Raw genomic sequence first — 15,605 nt, 5'->3', positions numbered from 1 at the left:
TCTTAAACATGCCACAGCTTCTGACACACTTGCAATCAGTAATGCTTCTGAAGCCTCACTAGCATGTTAACAGAATCAGGTTCTCACCTCAAAACCCTCCAAATAATACATGAAACAACGCCTGTGCTATGTTAACCAAAGAGCACATAAGTATTCCTATGTCAAAGTCCTCAGATAAACAGAGCACTGAGGTGGCAGTGGGAGGAGGCCTAGCTCACCTTCACGTTGTGATCCTGAATGTTGTTGTCTGCAATGGCTTGCAGAAATGCCTGGGAATGGTCCCCCAGGGCCCGTCTGTGGGAGCAGAGTCGAGATTTGCTGGCAGGTGTGCCCCCTGGGGAGCTGCAGTGGTCCTCATCTTTCTCCTCGTTGTAGCTGTAGTGGATCTGGCTAGTCTGCAGGCCTCCAGAGAAGATGGATGACTGAAGCCACTCTAGAAAATGCACACGCAAACATGAAAGAGAAACTCAAGTGCACAACTCAAAATAAATACTAAAAAAAGAAAAAAAAAGATGCTCAACTGATCACTCAATTTAGAAGGTGAAATTCAGCATCATTCTTATGAAAGAGCTCCACCTAACATGTTTACACAGGTTGACTTATAATTCCTCTATCTACGTGAACACACTCCTGGTGATTCCACACGCCTCAGGCATGGCACTGGAACTCAGGATCGTAGTCCCAGCCCAACATTCACTGGATACCTGTGCTCTGCCTGCAGCTGCCGGGTTCCATAGATACCGTGTGAAGACTGAGTTGCACATTGTAACAGGGAGGGCAGCAAAGGGCACCGCTGACACAACTAATCACAGGATTTCAGGTCCGAAACTGTGTGCAACGGATGACTGTGGGGGTACCAGGGAGACTGGAAGACAGACCACTGCTGTTCTGAGGGTCAGTAAGGGACTTGTGGAAGCAATAACAGAGCTAAGATGGGGAATAAGACCAAGACGCTGAGTATCCAGGCAGGGAACAGCACATCTGAAGGGTTTCCACAAAGAATTACATCGTCAGGGTAGGCTATGTATTCCTAGACCACTTATAAAGGAATGAAAAGAAGAAAATATTTAACAAACACAATCTTTAATGAAGGATAGATCCTTAGAGATGGGAGGGCTAATGGACTGGAAAGGAGACCTGTGCGTAGTGCAAGGCATGGGATCAGCCAGTGTGAATGTCAACTACAACTGCCTATGGTAACTTGAGGGAGCAGCACAAACACACAAAATTAGTATGTGCACCACTACAGATCTCCATTAACGATCTGTGTTATCAAATACTGCTCCAAATCCAAGCCATCAAAGTGGGGATGCACTTAGTGTTCTTTTACTGGACATTAAGATTTTAGAGCACTCAGGATCATTCCCCAACCCACCACATGCGTTCTTCTGAAACACAAATCCAGTGCCGACTCTCCCTGGCCCCCTCTCTTTAAGCACAGGACAGCCCCTCCTTACTGCTCCAAGATAAGCCTCTGATCCTCCTGTGGATCGGACCCACCTGCCAGGGCCCATGGCACCCTTTGCCCTGGAGCTCACCAGCCCTGCCCTCCTTGCCAATTTAAGCAAAGCCCATCTTCTGGCAAGCAACGAGCCTCAAGGAGGAGGGAGGGAAGCTGCCACCTCAGAGGGCACCACAGGCAGTCCAGCACCCAGCACTGCACAAAGGTCCACCCAACGGGGGGCTGTGTGGGCACCAAGATCTTCCTTCCCCACCAGCCTTCTGCCACACCCACTCTCACAAGCAGCAGGAAAGCCCTGCTCCTCTCAGCAGTGCCCTTGACACCCCTGTGTTTTCTGTCCAGAATGCTCCCTCACGCAATTTCAGGACTGCTGCCCATGTGAAGCCTTTCTTCTCCCAAAACCATGTATGAATGTCTCCATTTCACCATTCACCACCCTGTAACGTGACCTGCTTAGAATGCTGGCTCATCAACAAGCAGCAGCTGAAAGTGGAGGCGTGTCCTATCCATCCCTGCATCCCAAACACCTAGCGTGGTAACTGCACCAGGCGACTGCTCAACAGAAGCTGCTCACATGGATGGATAGACAGACAGATGGGAAATGCACAACTACATGAAGAAAAATGTAAAACCATCTTAGGAGACAGGAAGAAACTTATTATTTTAGGTGGTTACAAAGGTTGCCATCCTGAAATATAAGTGACTTGAGCCTGGTCTGGTAAAAACACAGTCCTCAAATAGAATGCTGTCCCCTGAGAGGACAGCTGATCCACATTCTGTGCAACTTCTGGGCATGTAGAGCGACAAAAGCCATGCTGCGCCCATCAGGCAGAGGCTGCAAATATGTGAGACCACCACAGGGTAGACGGGTACACATTCCTGCACACTTTTTAGCTTCCTCTGCAGCAACAGACCATGAGGGCAAATGACAGCCACTCACAGCTGTTTCTACCGGATTGAGTCTCACTATCCTTATTATTATTATTTTTTTTTATCATCATCACTGTGTTGAATCCTCCTCTCCCACTTTTTTTCTTTTTTTTTTTTTGAGACGGAGTCTTGCTCTTGTCACCGAGGCTAGAGTGCAGTGGCGTGATCTCGGCTCATTATAACCTCTGTCTCCTGTGTTCAAGCAATTCTCCTACCTCAGCCTTCCGAGTAACTGGGATTACAGGCGCCTGTCACCATGCCCAGCTAATTTTTGCATTTTTAGTAGACATGGGGTTTCACCACGTTGACCAGGCTGGTCTCAAACTCCTGACCTCAGGTGATTCACCTGCCTCAGCCTCCCAAATTGCTGGAATTACAGGCATGAGCCACCATCTGGCCATCTCCTACTTTTTTAAAGAGAGAGTCTTGCTGTGTCACCCAGGCTGGAGTGCAGTGGTATGATCACAACTCACTGCAGCCTCAACCTCCCAGGCTCAAGCGATCCTCCTACCTCAGCCTCTTGAGTATCTGCGACTACACATACGTGCCACCATGCCTGGCTAATTTTTGTATTTTTTGTAGAGATGGGGTTTTGCCATGTTGCCCAGGCTGGTCTCAAACTCTTGACCTCAAGCAATTCACCTGCCTCAACCTCCCAAAGTGCTGGGATTACAGGCAAGAACCACTGTGCCTGGCCCTCTCCCACTCTTAATGGCACTTACAGTTCAAAAAAAATAATCTGCTAATCAGCAAACAGCAAAGATTTTCTTACTGGCACATTCAATCTCAACAGGAGACAGCGGTGTGCTCATTGCTAAATAGGAGGCGTGTAATCCAAGAAGCAGGCCCAGATTCCTCTCTGTGTCTATCAGAGGTGAAGAGAGACTTCCCAGATCTGGTATGGTGACAACTTCTTGGTCAGGCTGGAAAAATAAATTTCATCATCAATCTGAGGAAACAGAATTAATTAAAAACATAAAACTAAAAGGACAGCTGTGTCCTGCAGCTGTACCACCATGTGAGCCCAGGGGTGCTCTGGGTGTTCTCCCCCTCCATCCTGTAACGAGTCAATGCTGCTGTGCCCAAGTAACAGCAGCTGCCACAGAAACCCACACGCCCTAGAAAGCAGGCAGCAACTGCACAGCCCTATGTAGAAAAACTAAAGCACAGACACATGATTTGGCTGAAATATTCCTTAGGAGTCAGTTTCCAAAGTGACTGTACACCATGCTTCAGAAAATATAATGAATTGTTACATGCATAAGGAACACACTGGGCAACAAAACTATGACACGACAAGTGTTCGATGACAAGTATTAGTGGACTGTGACCACACATGTGGAGGAAATGAAATTTATTCTAACAAAAATTGAACTCTGAAAAAAGCAAGAGTTCAACTTTTCCAGTCACAGAAGATATTTACAGCAAAGTTAATTCTCCTCTTCATAAAATGCTTTAAGCCCTGCCCTAATGGCATTTAATACATTTTATTACTTATGGATATCTGGAAAGCTAATCCCAATATATAAATTCTATGTGTTCATGAATACATAGGAAGGACATATTTCTATTGCCAAGAATTACACTTCTGCATAGTTCTTCCCAAAATATACATACCGCAAGATAATAAGCCATTCCAAATTTCTACATAAGACCAAAGTTTAACCTCTTTTCTTGTGGAACACTGTCTATATTTCTCAAATTGATTATTTAAAAAACAATCTTTCAAGACCAATACATCACAGATCTTAACATGAATAAATGTAAATTCATTTATGACAAAACTTCTAAAGGATCTTTATATTTATCCCTAATGCCCCCAAAAGACACAGATATCAGTACTTCTGGATCCAAATATTCCTGTCACAAACCACACAGAGGGTACCCCTTGCTATCCTCTGCATCACTCAAGGCATATAGCCTCACCTCCAGATACTGGCCAACACAAAACGCATGCATGGATTCCCGAGTGTCTTCAAACTGCAAAGCAGCTTCCAAAGCTACCACTGGGTCTTCCCCTGCAAACTGAGCTGAAACAAAAAGGGAAAAAGCAACATGAGTTCAGTTCAATTTGCTTGAAGAGCTATAGGAGAAACAGTGAGTAGGAAATAAGTTAGGCGCTTAACTCAAAAGTGAGGGTTACCAGAGTATAATGACCTCCCACTGTCTCTCAGGGTTGCCTGGGCCAACTCAGAACTTGAAATGAGTTCCAAGTCTTAAAACAAAAAATGCATAATGATAGGAAATTCTTCAAATGTGCTGAATTTGTTGATAAAACAGACACCAAAGCCATAGATACATTAAAATATGTGGGGGCTGGCACAAAACTAAAGAAATCATTTATAAGCCAAATACTCTGCTTAAAATGACACAGGCTATAACTTTTAACCATGAAATAAGAAGTGTAATCTCACCAAGAATACTATTTCCTGTTAACGACTGTGTCTGGAAGTCCTTTATATCATACACTTTCCCGTCAATCACAGTCCAGAAGCCTCCATCTTTATTATGGTTCTCCAAATCAGCTTTGCGTATAAGCGTCACTTCTTCATTATTTCTACAGTTCTGACCTGTAAAAAATGACTCTGTATATACAGAAACCAGAATCAGTCCATTGATCAATCAACAGGTAAAATGAAAAGAACAAACTGTGTGAAAGAACTACAGCAGATATAAACAAATCCACAACCACAATGAGAGAAATGTATACCTGGCTCTGAAACCAATACCACACACAGGCAGCATGAATATCAAATCTGGCCATGCCAGGCCATAGAGCAAATCTCAACAAATTTCAAAGAAATCAACTTACAGAGCACGTGTGCTGACGACAATGCAGTTAAATTAGAAATAGGTTTTTAAAAATTCATCCAAAATAAATAAATAAAAATATTCATCCACATATTTGAAAATTACAAAGCTCACTTAGAAGTAACTCAAAATTCTAAGAAAAAATGACTATGGAAATTAGAAAATGTGTTCAATTAATGATAATAAAAATACTGCAGATCAAAATGGTGACATACAACTAAATGCATGCTTGAGGGCATTTATGCCTTTAAATGTGTATATTAGGTGGAAAAAGCTAAAGAAGAAAAGAAACACCAAATCAATAAAAGTCTATTGGTTCATAAAAATACTCAAAAAAAGAAAACCTGACTGGTGGTCACCTTTGGAAGTGCTAGGATACCAACTCAATATTATGAAAAATAGTTAAAGGGAAGTGGCAGTTCAAGAAGTCAAGCTTAGATCATGTCCTTCCTGTACAAATGGTACCTCCTGCTAACCAGACAGCAGAGGACAAGGTTGGTATGGGATTTTATAGAGGACACGCAACACATGAATTCCCTGGTCTAGCGTCACAGAACTAAAGTGGGGAGCCACCAAACATTACAGGCCTCCTGAGCCAACAGAAAGCATGCAGCATGACTCCAGACATAACATCGACCCAACGAGACTGCATTCAAATCCAGCCAAACCTCTAGATCTAACCAGCAGACGAATGTAACTAACAGAAGAACGTGTTGGTCTAGAATGAGAATGCAACCAACCAAGTTCAGAAAATGTGAAGTTCTCCAAAATAACCAACTTGTTTCTTTGAAAAAGAAAACAGTATGATCAGAGACAGGGAGAGGAGGGCCTGGAGCCATGTTGTTGGGATAAAGAGACTAGAAGCATACGTCAACCAATGCCAATACGCAGAACATGCTCAGGTCCTAATTCAAAATTACCACCTAAAAAAGGCATTTTTGAGATAGTCCAGGAAAATGTAATATGGACTGCATGTTAGATTAGGGATCACTGTTAATCTAATAGACAGGATAATGATATTGTAGGGTTTTCTTTAAATCCTTATCATTAAGATGTAAAATGCCTTAAAATGTTTTAAAGACAGAGTTATGCTTTAGAATAATCCAATCAATCAACAATATGGAGAAGTATGGGAGGGGAACGTATTCACCTATTAAAGCTAGATTCATTTTACTATTTTTCTACTTTTATCTATGTTAGAAAATTTTCATAATAAACATTACAAAAAATCACTATGCTAATAAGTATTCATTTCTCAAAAAGCAAGAAAAATAGCAGATTAAACCCTAAGAAAAACGAAAGCAATAATAAAGAAGAGTATGGCACTGGAACAGACAAACATATAGAAACATGGAACAGAATGGAGACCCCAAAAACAATCCCTCACGTATTTGGTCAGATGATTTTTGACATGGGAGCCAAGCCTACTCAATGGGGAAAGAAGAGCCTTTTCAATGCACGGTACTGGGAAATCCAGACACACACATGTAAAAGAACGTAGGTAGACCCTTACCTTACGCCACACACAAAAACTAACTCAAAATTGATCAGAGACCTAAAAATAAGTGCTAAAACTATAAAATTCTTAAAAGAACACACTGCGGAAATATTTCATGACACTGAATTTGGTGACAATGTCTTGAATAGGACACCAAAAGCAGCACAGGCAACAAAAGGAAAATACAGGTAAGTTGGACTTAATCAAAATCGAACACTTCTGTGCATCAAAGGACGCTATCAAGAGTGATACGGCAACCCAAAGAATGCAAAACAGATTGCAAATCATATCTATCCAGAATATATAACGAACTCCTAAAACCCAACATGACAAAAACCCAATTAAAACACGGGCAAAAGACTTGAATAGACATTTCTGCAGAAAAGATATGCAAATGGTCAATAGGCACATGAAAAGATGCTTGACATCACTAATCATTAGGGACATACAAATCAAAACCACAATGAGATACCACTTCACACCCATTGATGGTTACTATTTTTTTAAAACAAAAAGTGTTGGTAAGGATGTGGAGAAAGTGGAACTCCTGCACACTACTGATAGGAACACAAAATGGTGCAGCCACTCTGAAAAACACTATGGCAGCTCCTCAAAAAAATTAAATATAAAATTACCATATAATCTACCAATTCTACCTCTGGCTATCTACCCAAAAGAAGTAAAAGCAGGCCGGGCGCAGTGGCTCACGCCCATAATCCCAACACTTTGGGAGGCCGAGGTGGGCGGCTCACGAGGTCAGGAGAACAAGACCATCCTGGCCAACATGGTGAAACCCTAGCTCTACTAAAATACAAAAAATTAGCTGGGCGTGGTGGCGCACGCCCGTAGTCCCAGCTACTCAGGAGGCTGAGGCAGGGGAATTGCTTGAACCCAGGAGATGGAGGTTGCAGTGAGCCGAGATCGTACCACTGCACTCCAGCCTGGCGACAGAGCAAGGCTCTGTCTCAAAAAAAATAAATAAAAATAAGAAAAAGAAAGGACGCAGATGGATATACACACCCATATTCATGGCAGCATTATTCACAATAGCCAAAAGATGGAAACAACCCAAGTGTCATCAGCTGGTGGGTGGAGAGCAAAATGTGATATATTCATATAACAGAATATGACTTCACCTTAAAATGTAAGGACATTCAGACACTTTCCACAACACAGATAAACCTTGAAGACATGCTAAGTGAAATAAGCCAATCCCAAAGGATAAATACTGTATGGTTCCATGTATATGAGGTACCTGGAGTAGTCAAATTCAGAGACAGAAAGTAGAATGGTAGTTGCCAGGTGCTGGGGAAAATTGGTGTTTAATGGATACATAGTTTCGGTTGAGAAAAATGAAAAGTTCTAGAGATGAGCGGTGGTGATGGCTGTAAAACAATGTGAATGTACTTAATGCCACTGAACAGTACACTTAAATGGCAAATTTTACCAATCTTATACAAACCCTTCCAAGAAAAGAATAGGCAGGAACATTCTCCTACTCACTCTACAAGACTAGCACAACCTTGGTTACCAAAACCTGAATGTCTATTACATTTTCCTACTATCATATCCATCAGCCAGTATTTCCCTCGATGAGCTAACGTTCTCTGGTGGACAGATGGAAACTAACAGAGGTTGCATGGGACCTATCCTCTTCCTGAATTACAGCTTCCTTGTTAGTAAAGACGTGGTGGTTATCAATAACAGTAAGCTGCAGGGCATTACAAGAAAATAAAATTACAGGTCACTGAAAAAATTACAAGGAAAATGACATGCAAAATCTAGAAAAATCACAAATAAAGATGCAAAATTGTCTTTTAAAAATAGCAGACCAAGACCACAAATATCTATCCATATGACCAATATTAAGATTAAAGTAGTTTTATTCCAGAAATGGAAGTCTGAGTCAACATTTGACAAGTCAGTACTTCATACTTTAATAGGAAAAAAAAATTATATCATCAAGTAATGTAGGAAAAGCATTTGATGAAATTTAACATCCAATCACAGTTAAAACCGCACCACAAAGCAGAAACAGAAGAAAACATCCTTAAGATTCAAAGATACTTACAAAGAAATTCCTAAAACAAACATCATACTTCGTGTATGAAATCTTGAAAGCTTTTTCTCTGCTACTAAGAAAAAGGCAAGGAGGCACACTGTCACCATTTCTACTCCACAATGCACTACAGGTCCTAGCAAGTGCAGTAAGTCACTAGGGGAAAAGCTGCAAGATCAGACCAGACACAAGTATAGACAATCACTTGGTTCAGACAAAGGTGGCACCCCAGAAGAGAGACCAAGGACAGTCTTTTCACCCAAAGGTGTGGCACAAAGACGCTACGGACAAAATGCCTGTGGAAAAAAAGTGACATGTGACCCCTATCTCATAACTTGCACAAAAATCAAGTCCAAGTGCACTATAGCTCTTAACACGAAAGTTAAGACAATAAAACTTTAAGGTATAAAAGAAAATCTGGGTAAGAAAAAGATTTCTTAAGGCACAAAATGAACAACCATTAAAATAGTTAACAAACTGGATTTCACTAATATTACTCCTGTTCATCAGAAAACACTTTTAAGTGACTACACAGGCCTCAATGAGAGAAAAAGCTCCAGGAGAAATAGAGCCAAAAGTTCATATCCCAAATATACAAAAACACTCATATGAATGACTAAAAAGAAAAAAAGATAATCAGATAGAAAAATGGGCACAGAACTTGAATTGGCAGTTCACAAAAGAGAATTTCCAACTGATTAACGTACATATGAAAAGGTATCAAACCTCACTATTAATCTAGAAAATGCTAATTGAAACCACAATGAGATACCAGTGACACCCATCAGAATGGCTCAAACAGGGAGTGCCAGCAATGCTAGGTCTTGGCACAGAGGTGGAATACTGAGAATTCTCACTTTGTGGTGGAGATGAGTAGCAGCACAATCACTGTGGAAAACTGGCATTCTGTATGAAAGGCATCCTCTACAAACCAAGAGTCCCACCAAGAAACAGAAAGCATGATTAAAGAAACAGATGTAAGAATGTTAACATATTGGCAGGAACACTGGCTCATGCCTCTTACGTCAGCACTTTGGGAGGCCAAAGTGGAAGGATCACTTGAGCCTAGGAGTTTGAGACCACCCTGGGCAACAGAGGGAGACCGTGTCTCCACAAAAAAGTGAAAAATTAGCCAGGCATGGTGGCGCATGCTTGTATTCCCACCTAGGTGGAAGGATATGGTAACATATTAATTTAACCTAAACCTGGAAACAACTTACATTTCCATCAACAAGTAGAATGAATAGGTTGTTGCATATTCGAACAAAAGTATACTACATATGGCAATAAAAATGAAAGAACTCAGTAACAGGGCGAAGCTCAGAAACCAAAAGGTACATACTGTCTAATTCCACTTATATGAAGTCCAAGAACAGACAGAATTAAAACGATGTTGGGTAGAGACAAGAACTTAGTATAAGATGATCAGAAGTAAGGTGGCAACAACCACACAGCCCAGGGGGAGGGGCACTTTTCAGAGAGATGAGTCAGCGTTTGGGAGGGTCCTGCCATTATCCAGGCTAAGGCTTGAATGGCTGTGACACAGTTCTCTCTGTGATCAATTACGGGAATGTACTGGGTACTTTTGCGTATGTGTTACTTATCACAATTTCAAAAGGCTTTACAGTGAGTAAGTTGCTGATCTGAGCAAATGAATGCACCTCAACTGTATGACAGTAGAGAGACAAAATAACATATGACTACGTAAGCTCACTCCTTAACAAAAGGGGAAGAACGGTGCTGAAAGTACTGACTGTTTTTAAAAAAAAAAAAAAAACAAAACCATGTTCAATGTCCTGGGGCTGTTTTCCTCAGGACAACCGCTACCTCTTGTTTTAAGCTCCCATGTTAGAGGGATGATGGTCTAAAACACAAGAAGAAAAAGCCCACCCAGCTTGAGATTTCATATAAATCAAAGTTTAACCATGATTTTGACTGATTCTGAGTCCAGGAAGCTAGAACCATAGAAAGCATGGTGACTTAGATTCAAAAACCCAAAGCTCAAAACATTGAGAAGACAAGTGTCATTCCAATGTGGGATGCACCACAGGCAATGCCTGTCAGGAAGTGCTCAGGTGACTCCAGGAATTCCGCATCTCACTAACATCAAACAACCAGAGGACTCTGGAGGGTCTTCCCGTATCGATCTCTGCCTCCTGAGCTGGACCACAGATAACCACCTCAACAGCACCTTCTGGAGGCACCAGGACTTCGTAAAATTTCATTTCAGTACTTAACAAGGATTACTAATGGAAAAATCTTCCTTAAATATAACCCAAATATAGTCAGGCACAGTGGCTCATTCCTGTAATCCCAGCACTTTGGGAGGCAGAGGCGGGTGGATCGTTTGAGATCAGGAGTTCGAGACCATCCTGGACAACATGGTGAAACCCCGTCTCTATTGAAAATACAAAAGTAAGCTGGGCACGGTGGTATGCACCTGTGGTCCCAGCTACTCAGGAGGCTGAGGCAGGAGAATCACTCGAGCCCCCGAGGCGGAGGTTGCAGTGAGCTGAGATCATGACACTGCACTCCAGCCTGGGCAACAGAGCAAGATGTAGTGTCAAAAAAAAAGATAGATAGATAGATAGACAGACAGACAGACAGACAGATAATATATACACAGACACACACACACACACACACACATATTTGGGTAATATATATATGACCCACATTTCTTCTGATTTGGATTATCTTCATTTTTCACTTATACTACCATCAGTAGAAATGGCAAATAATTGATCTTCCTTTGTATTCTTTCAAATTGAACGGCAAGAATAGGTAAGACAAGGACAATAAAACTTTCCTCAGTAAAAGTCCTTTAAGATGCCGTACCCATTATGCCAGGCCAGGCTAACTCTTCATGATCATCCCGTTCCTTTCCTGGAGCCAGGTGGTTGAACCGATCCAGATGTTCCAACAGGCCACCCAGCAGAGGTACAGCTCCAGCCTCTTGCATGAGACCAGCATTTTTACTGAGCAGAAGCACTATAGAAACTACTAGTTCTGGAAGGAGAACACCTACATTTAAGAAATAATAAGATTTAAATAAGTATTTATCCTATAAAAGCTATTTGTAAACTTGTTCTGTGTTTAAATTCTGCTAAGTCACAAAATAAGAAATGTTTGTCCTTCAGCATATTTCTACAGGACTATCTTACATTTTATGTCGAGACCGGTATAGCTATCAAACAGAACCCTTTAACTTACAAAAATATTTTCCAAAACACTGTATTTCAATCACAGAACTATGAACTAGAGTCTCCTATTCAGAAAATTAAATGTTTATTGATATGTTCATCATCAGGAAAAAAACACTAAAAAATAATGCTCTAACCTCAAAAAGTTAAAACATACCAGGTAGTATGAGAATTTTTGAGATCCTTAATGAGGTACCTAATTTTTATTACGCTGTCAAAATAAAATTAGACAATTACCTCTGACCTCATTATTGACGTATCAATAATGGAAGTATAAGTCTAAATTACCAATTATATTTAAAGTGATATGAGTCCCATACCAGCTGGCTTAACAACAGAACTGTCAATAACTAAAAAAAAACAAAGGTGAAAGGGCAGGAGGACCAGAAAATTTACAGAGTAAACGCAGGCAGGCTGATCAGGAAAGAAGACACTTCAGCTTTCATCTATCTCCTAAAATAACCATGTACACAAGCAGGAAACAAAAGGTACCTGTAAAGTCCCCTTCCACAATGCAAGCCACCTCTGCGAAGTGCCGCCAGCTGGTAGAAGCAACGCTGGCTGCCACAGGCAGTATATCTCCAATGTGTGTGCACAGAAGGGCTGTGTACTTCTTCAGCAAGGAACCAACGCCCATTAGCTCTGGACCTTGAAGAAGGATTGAGAAATTTTCATTTTCACTATTAAAACTTTTCTCTGTAAACAAACTAACTGCTCCATGATGCTACTCTCATCTACACATCTTTTACCCATAATAATTTTCTCAAACAGGAGCCTGTTAACCCTTAGTCTTTGGGCTCTTTCTATATCATGTAACTGGAGGGGCAGTATTTTTATGTCAAGTTTTATACCCTGCACTACAGAGTACCTAGAAATTTTGGGTGTATAAATACTAAAGTCATAATTTAATTTAAGGTTTTTGTTTTGTTTTGTTTTGTTTTTTTTACAGACGGGGTCTCACTATGTTGCCCAGATTGGATTCGAACCCCTGGGCTCAAGTGATCCTCCTGCGTCAGCCTCCTGAGTAGTTAGAACTATAGGCATGCACCACCACGCCCAGCTCTAAATTTTTTAAACTTTATATCTAGTACATAAATGTTTCCTAAAAGCTTGTAAATTATTCCCAGAAAACAAAGTTAGGCACTTTTCTGCTCCATAAAATCTTCAGTTTTGTCGGGCAGTGGCTCACGCCTGTAATCCCAGCACTTTGGGAGGCCGAGGCGGGTGGATCACGAGGTCAGCAGTTTGAGACCAGCCTGACCAACACAGTGAAACCCTGTCTCTACTAGAAATAAAAAATAAAAAATTAGTTGGGCATGGTGGCGGGCGCCTGTAATCCCTGCTACTTGGGAGGCTGAGGCAGGAGAATCTCTTGAAACCAGAAGGCGGAGGTTGCAGTGAGCCAAGATTGCGCCACTGCACTGTAGCCTGGCCAATGAGAGCAAAACTCCGTCTCAAAAAAAAAAAAATCATCTTCAGTTTTTCTGCCTACATGGTTCTTTTCAGTTTTTTTTTTTTTTTAGACGGAGTTCTCCTGCCTCAGCCTTCAGAGTAGCTGGGACTACAGGCACCTGCCACTACACCCAGCTAATTTTTTGTATTTTTAGTAGAGACGAGGTTTCACTATGTTGGCCAGGCTGGTCTTGAATTCCTGACCTTGTGATCCGCCCACCTGGGCCTCCCAAAGTGCTGGGATTACAGGCGTGAGCCACCGCGCCCGGCCCCCTACATGGTTCTTAATAGCTTTTCAGTCCTTGTGACTTTGTCTTTAAGATGGTCACCTCTTTCTCTTTCAAGCTATCAACTCATCTACTAAAACCTGAAAGTTTCCATTATTGACAAGAGCCTAACTCTTCAGAAAGTAATTAAGTTACTTTGGGAAAAAAAAACAGCTACAAAGATACTAATGGAAGCAGCAGACCCTTCCATCCTTGACAGAAAGTCTCATGAAGGAGGGCCAGCCGCTGCCCTGGATGCTCAAGGAGGGGAACCATTCCCTCGACAGTGCACAGCACTGAGTACTTACACACATTCTATTCTTGATCCTCACAGGCTGCCTCAGGGATCATCCCAAGTCTGCAGGTGAGAAGTCTTTGGCCCCATCAGACTTGGTCTAATGTCTAAACTATTAAGCAGAGCTGTAACTGAAACCCAGTCTTCCTCCAACAATTCTTCCCATTCCACCCAGCTGGCTCCCACATGTGACATATGAATAGGCTGCCACTGTTTACTTCCTACATCATGCCAGTCTCCAGCATTCCATAGCACAAGGAACAAACCTGATAAATCTTCTCTAAGACTAAACTGAACTTACAGGATGCTAGTACTGATGTCTAAAGAATTTAAATATTAAGACAACAAAATTAAAAATGTTAACGAGGCTAACACAGAAGGGTCTGACTCAAAAAAGTGGAGGCAAAATGAAGCCTCAAAATTGGTGCATTTAGTCGTATAACAACTACACATCTGGGCATATAGGATGGACACGTTGAAAAGCCTAAATTAAGCCTCGATCACATACAAGACACTTTCACATTTTAAGCAACTTACTAGAAATATCTGAGGTCTGACCAAGACTTTCTCCTGGATAAAGTTTACTAATAAGCAAACGTTGAAAACGCAGCAACAAATCCAGTGAAGCGGATCTTTCACGACTGTGCTGCTCAAAGTCCAGACATGATGAAATCCGACGGGCAACATCCTTCAATCTGGCCACAGTCTGAGAAGCAATGTTTCTACACAGGAAAAAAGAGGATTACAAAATTAAACAAGTTATTTATATTTAAAAGAAAAAGGGATGGGGTAAATCATGACAAACTAACATCACAAACACAGATCATACATGAAGATGACCTGCAGCTGGCTTCCCTCCCCAAATGTGTCCGGTTTATCTGCAATAAGCACGACCTCAGCCAAAACGGAGCAGAAGGGCACGGAAGACTCAAAAGAGACAATGATGCCCTCGTGCCTCACTAACGTGCGCCTACGGAGCTGCGTGCAGTGGTCCAAACTGCAGAGGATCTTGCTTCAAAAGGAGTACTTCTGTATACCCGATGTCTAAGGAATGTAAACATTAAGACAACGAAACTTAAAATCTTGAGGAGGCTAATATAGAAATATCTGACCCTCTAGAAAGAAAAAACAGTGTCATTATTTTTTGTCCAAAGCTGCATTTCAAACAGAAATGTGATACTACTCTTCAAGACAAGACTCGCCTGCGTTGCCGCATCTGCCTTGCAAGTCCACCTTGAGCCCTTACTCGCAAGCAGCACTGGGGTGGGCCATGCAGCAGGTACTCAGGGCTCAGGGAGTCCGGGAAGGAAGACCAAAGCAGGTGCCCAAAGAGCACGGCAGCAAACAAAGTAGAAGAGGCTCCAGTTCCAACACTGTGATGTGACTTGAGCCATGAGCCATTGGTAGATGAGAAGAGAAGAAACATACGTTCCCAGAAGGTAGAGTTAGGAGAGCAGTCAATGTTTCTGGTTCCTTAGCAGAACACCAAGAAACAAGGGCAGGAGAACAAGACAAGAAAGCAAGGGAGAGATGGTGCAGGTAATGGGAGTGTCAGGCTGCGGGACAGTCTGCAATGGGAGTCTGCAATGCCAACCCACCAAGGTTATGAAAGGAAAATAACACTTTGTG

General features: G+C 41.8%; 1 protein-coding gene across 9 annotated transcripts in view; it reads right to left on the bottom strand.

Moving 5' to 3' along the window:
• Positions 1-15,605, bottom strand: part of HERC2 (HECT and RLD domain containing E3 ubiquitin protein ligase 2) — a 159,131-nt gene that overhangs the window by 123,356 nt on the left and 20,170 nt on the right. For 8 of the 9 annotated variants that reach the window (XM_031668910.1, XM_031668906.1, XM_031668908.1 and 5 more), the window contains 7 exons: positions 14,514-14,698; positions 12,456-12,611; positions 11,599-11,784; positions 4,807-4,977; positions 4,319-4,422; positions 3,165-3,315; positions 219-433 (listed from right to left, as the gene is read on the bottom strand). In XM_031668910.1, coding sequence (XP_031524770.1) covers positions 219-433; positions 3,165-3,315; positions 4,319-4,422; positions 4,807-4,977; positions 11,599-11,784; positions 12,456-12,611; positions 14,514-14,698 — 1,168 coding nt within the window. The remainder of the gene's footprint in view (positions 1-218; positions 434-3,164; positions 3,316-4,318; positions 4,423-4,806; positions 4,978-11,598; positions 11,785-12,455; positions 12,612-14,513; positions 14,699-15,605) is intronic. The other variant, XM_031668903.1, reaches the window with a different exon arrangement.

The sequence above is a fragment of the Papio anubis genome, chromosome 7 (genome assembly GCF_008728515.1).
Source record: "Papio anubis isolate 15944 chromosome 7, Panubis1.0, whole genome shotgun sequence".
NCBI classification, from domain to species: Eukaryota; Metazoa; Chordata; class Mammalia; order Primates; family Cercopithecidae; genus Papio; species Papio anubis.
The sequence above is the reverse complement of the archived record's forward strand: the minus strand, read 5'-3'. Positions and strand labels throughout refer to the sequence as shown.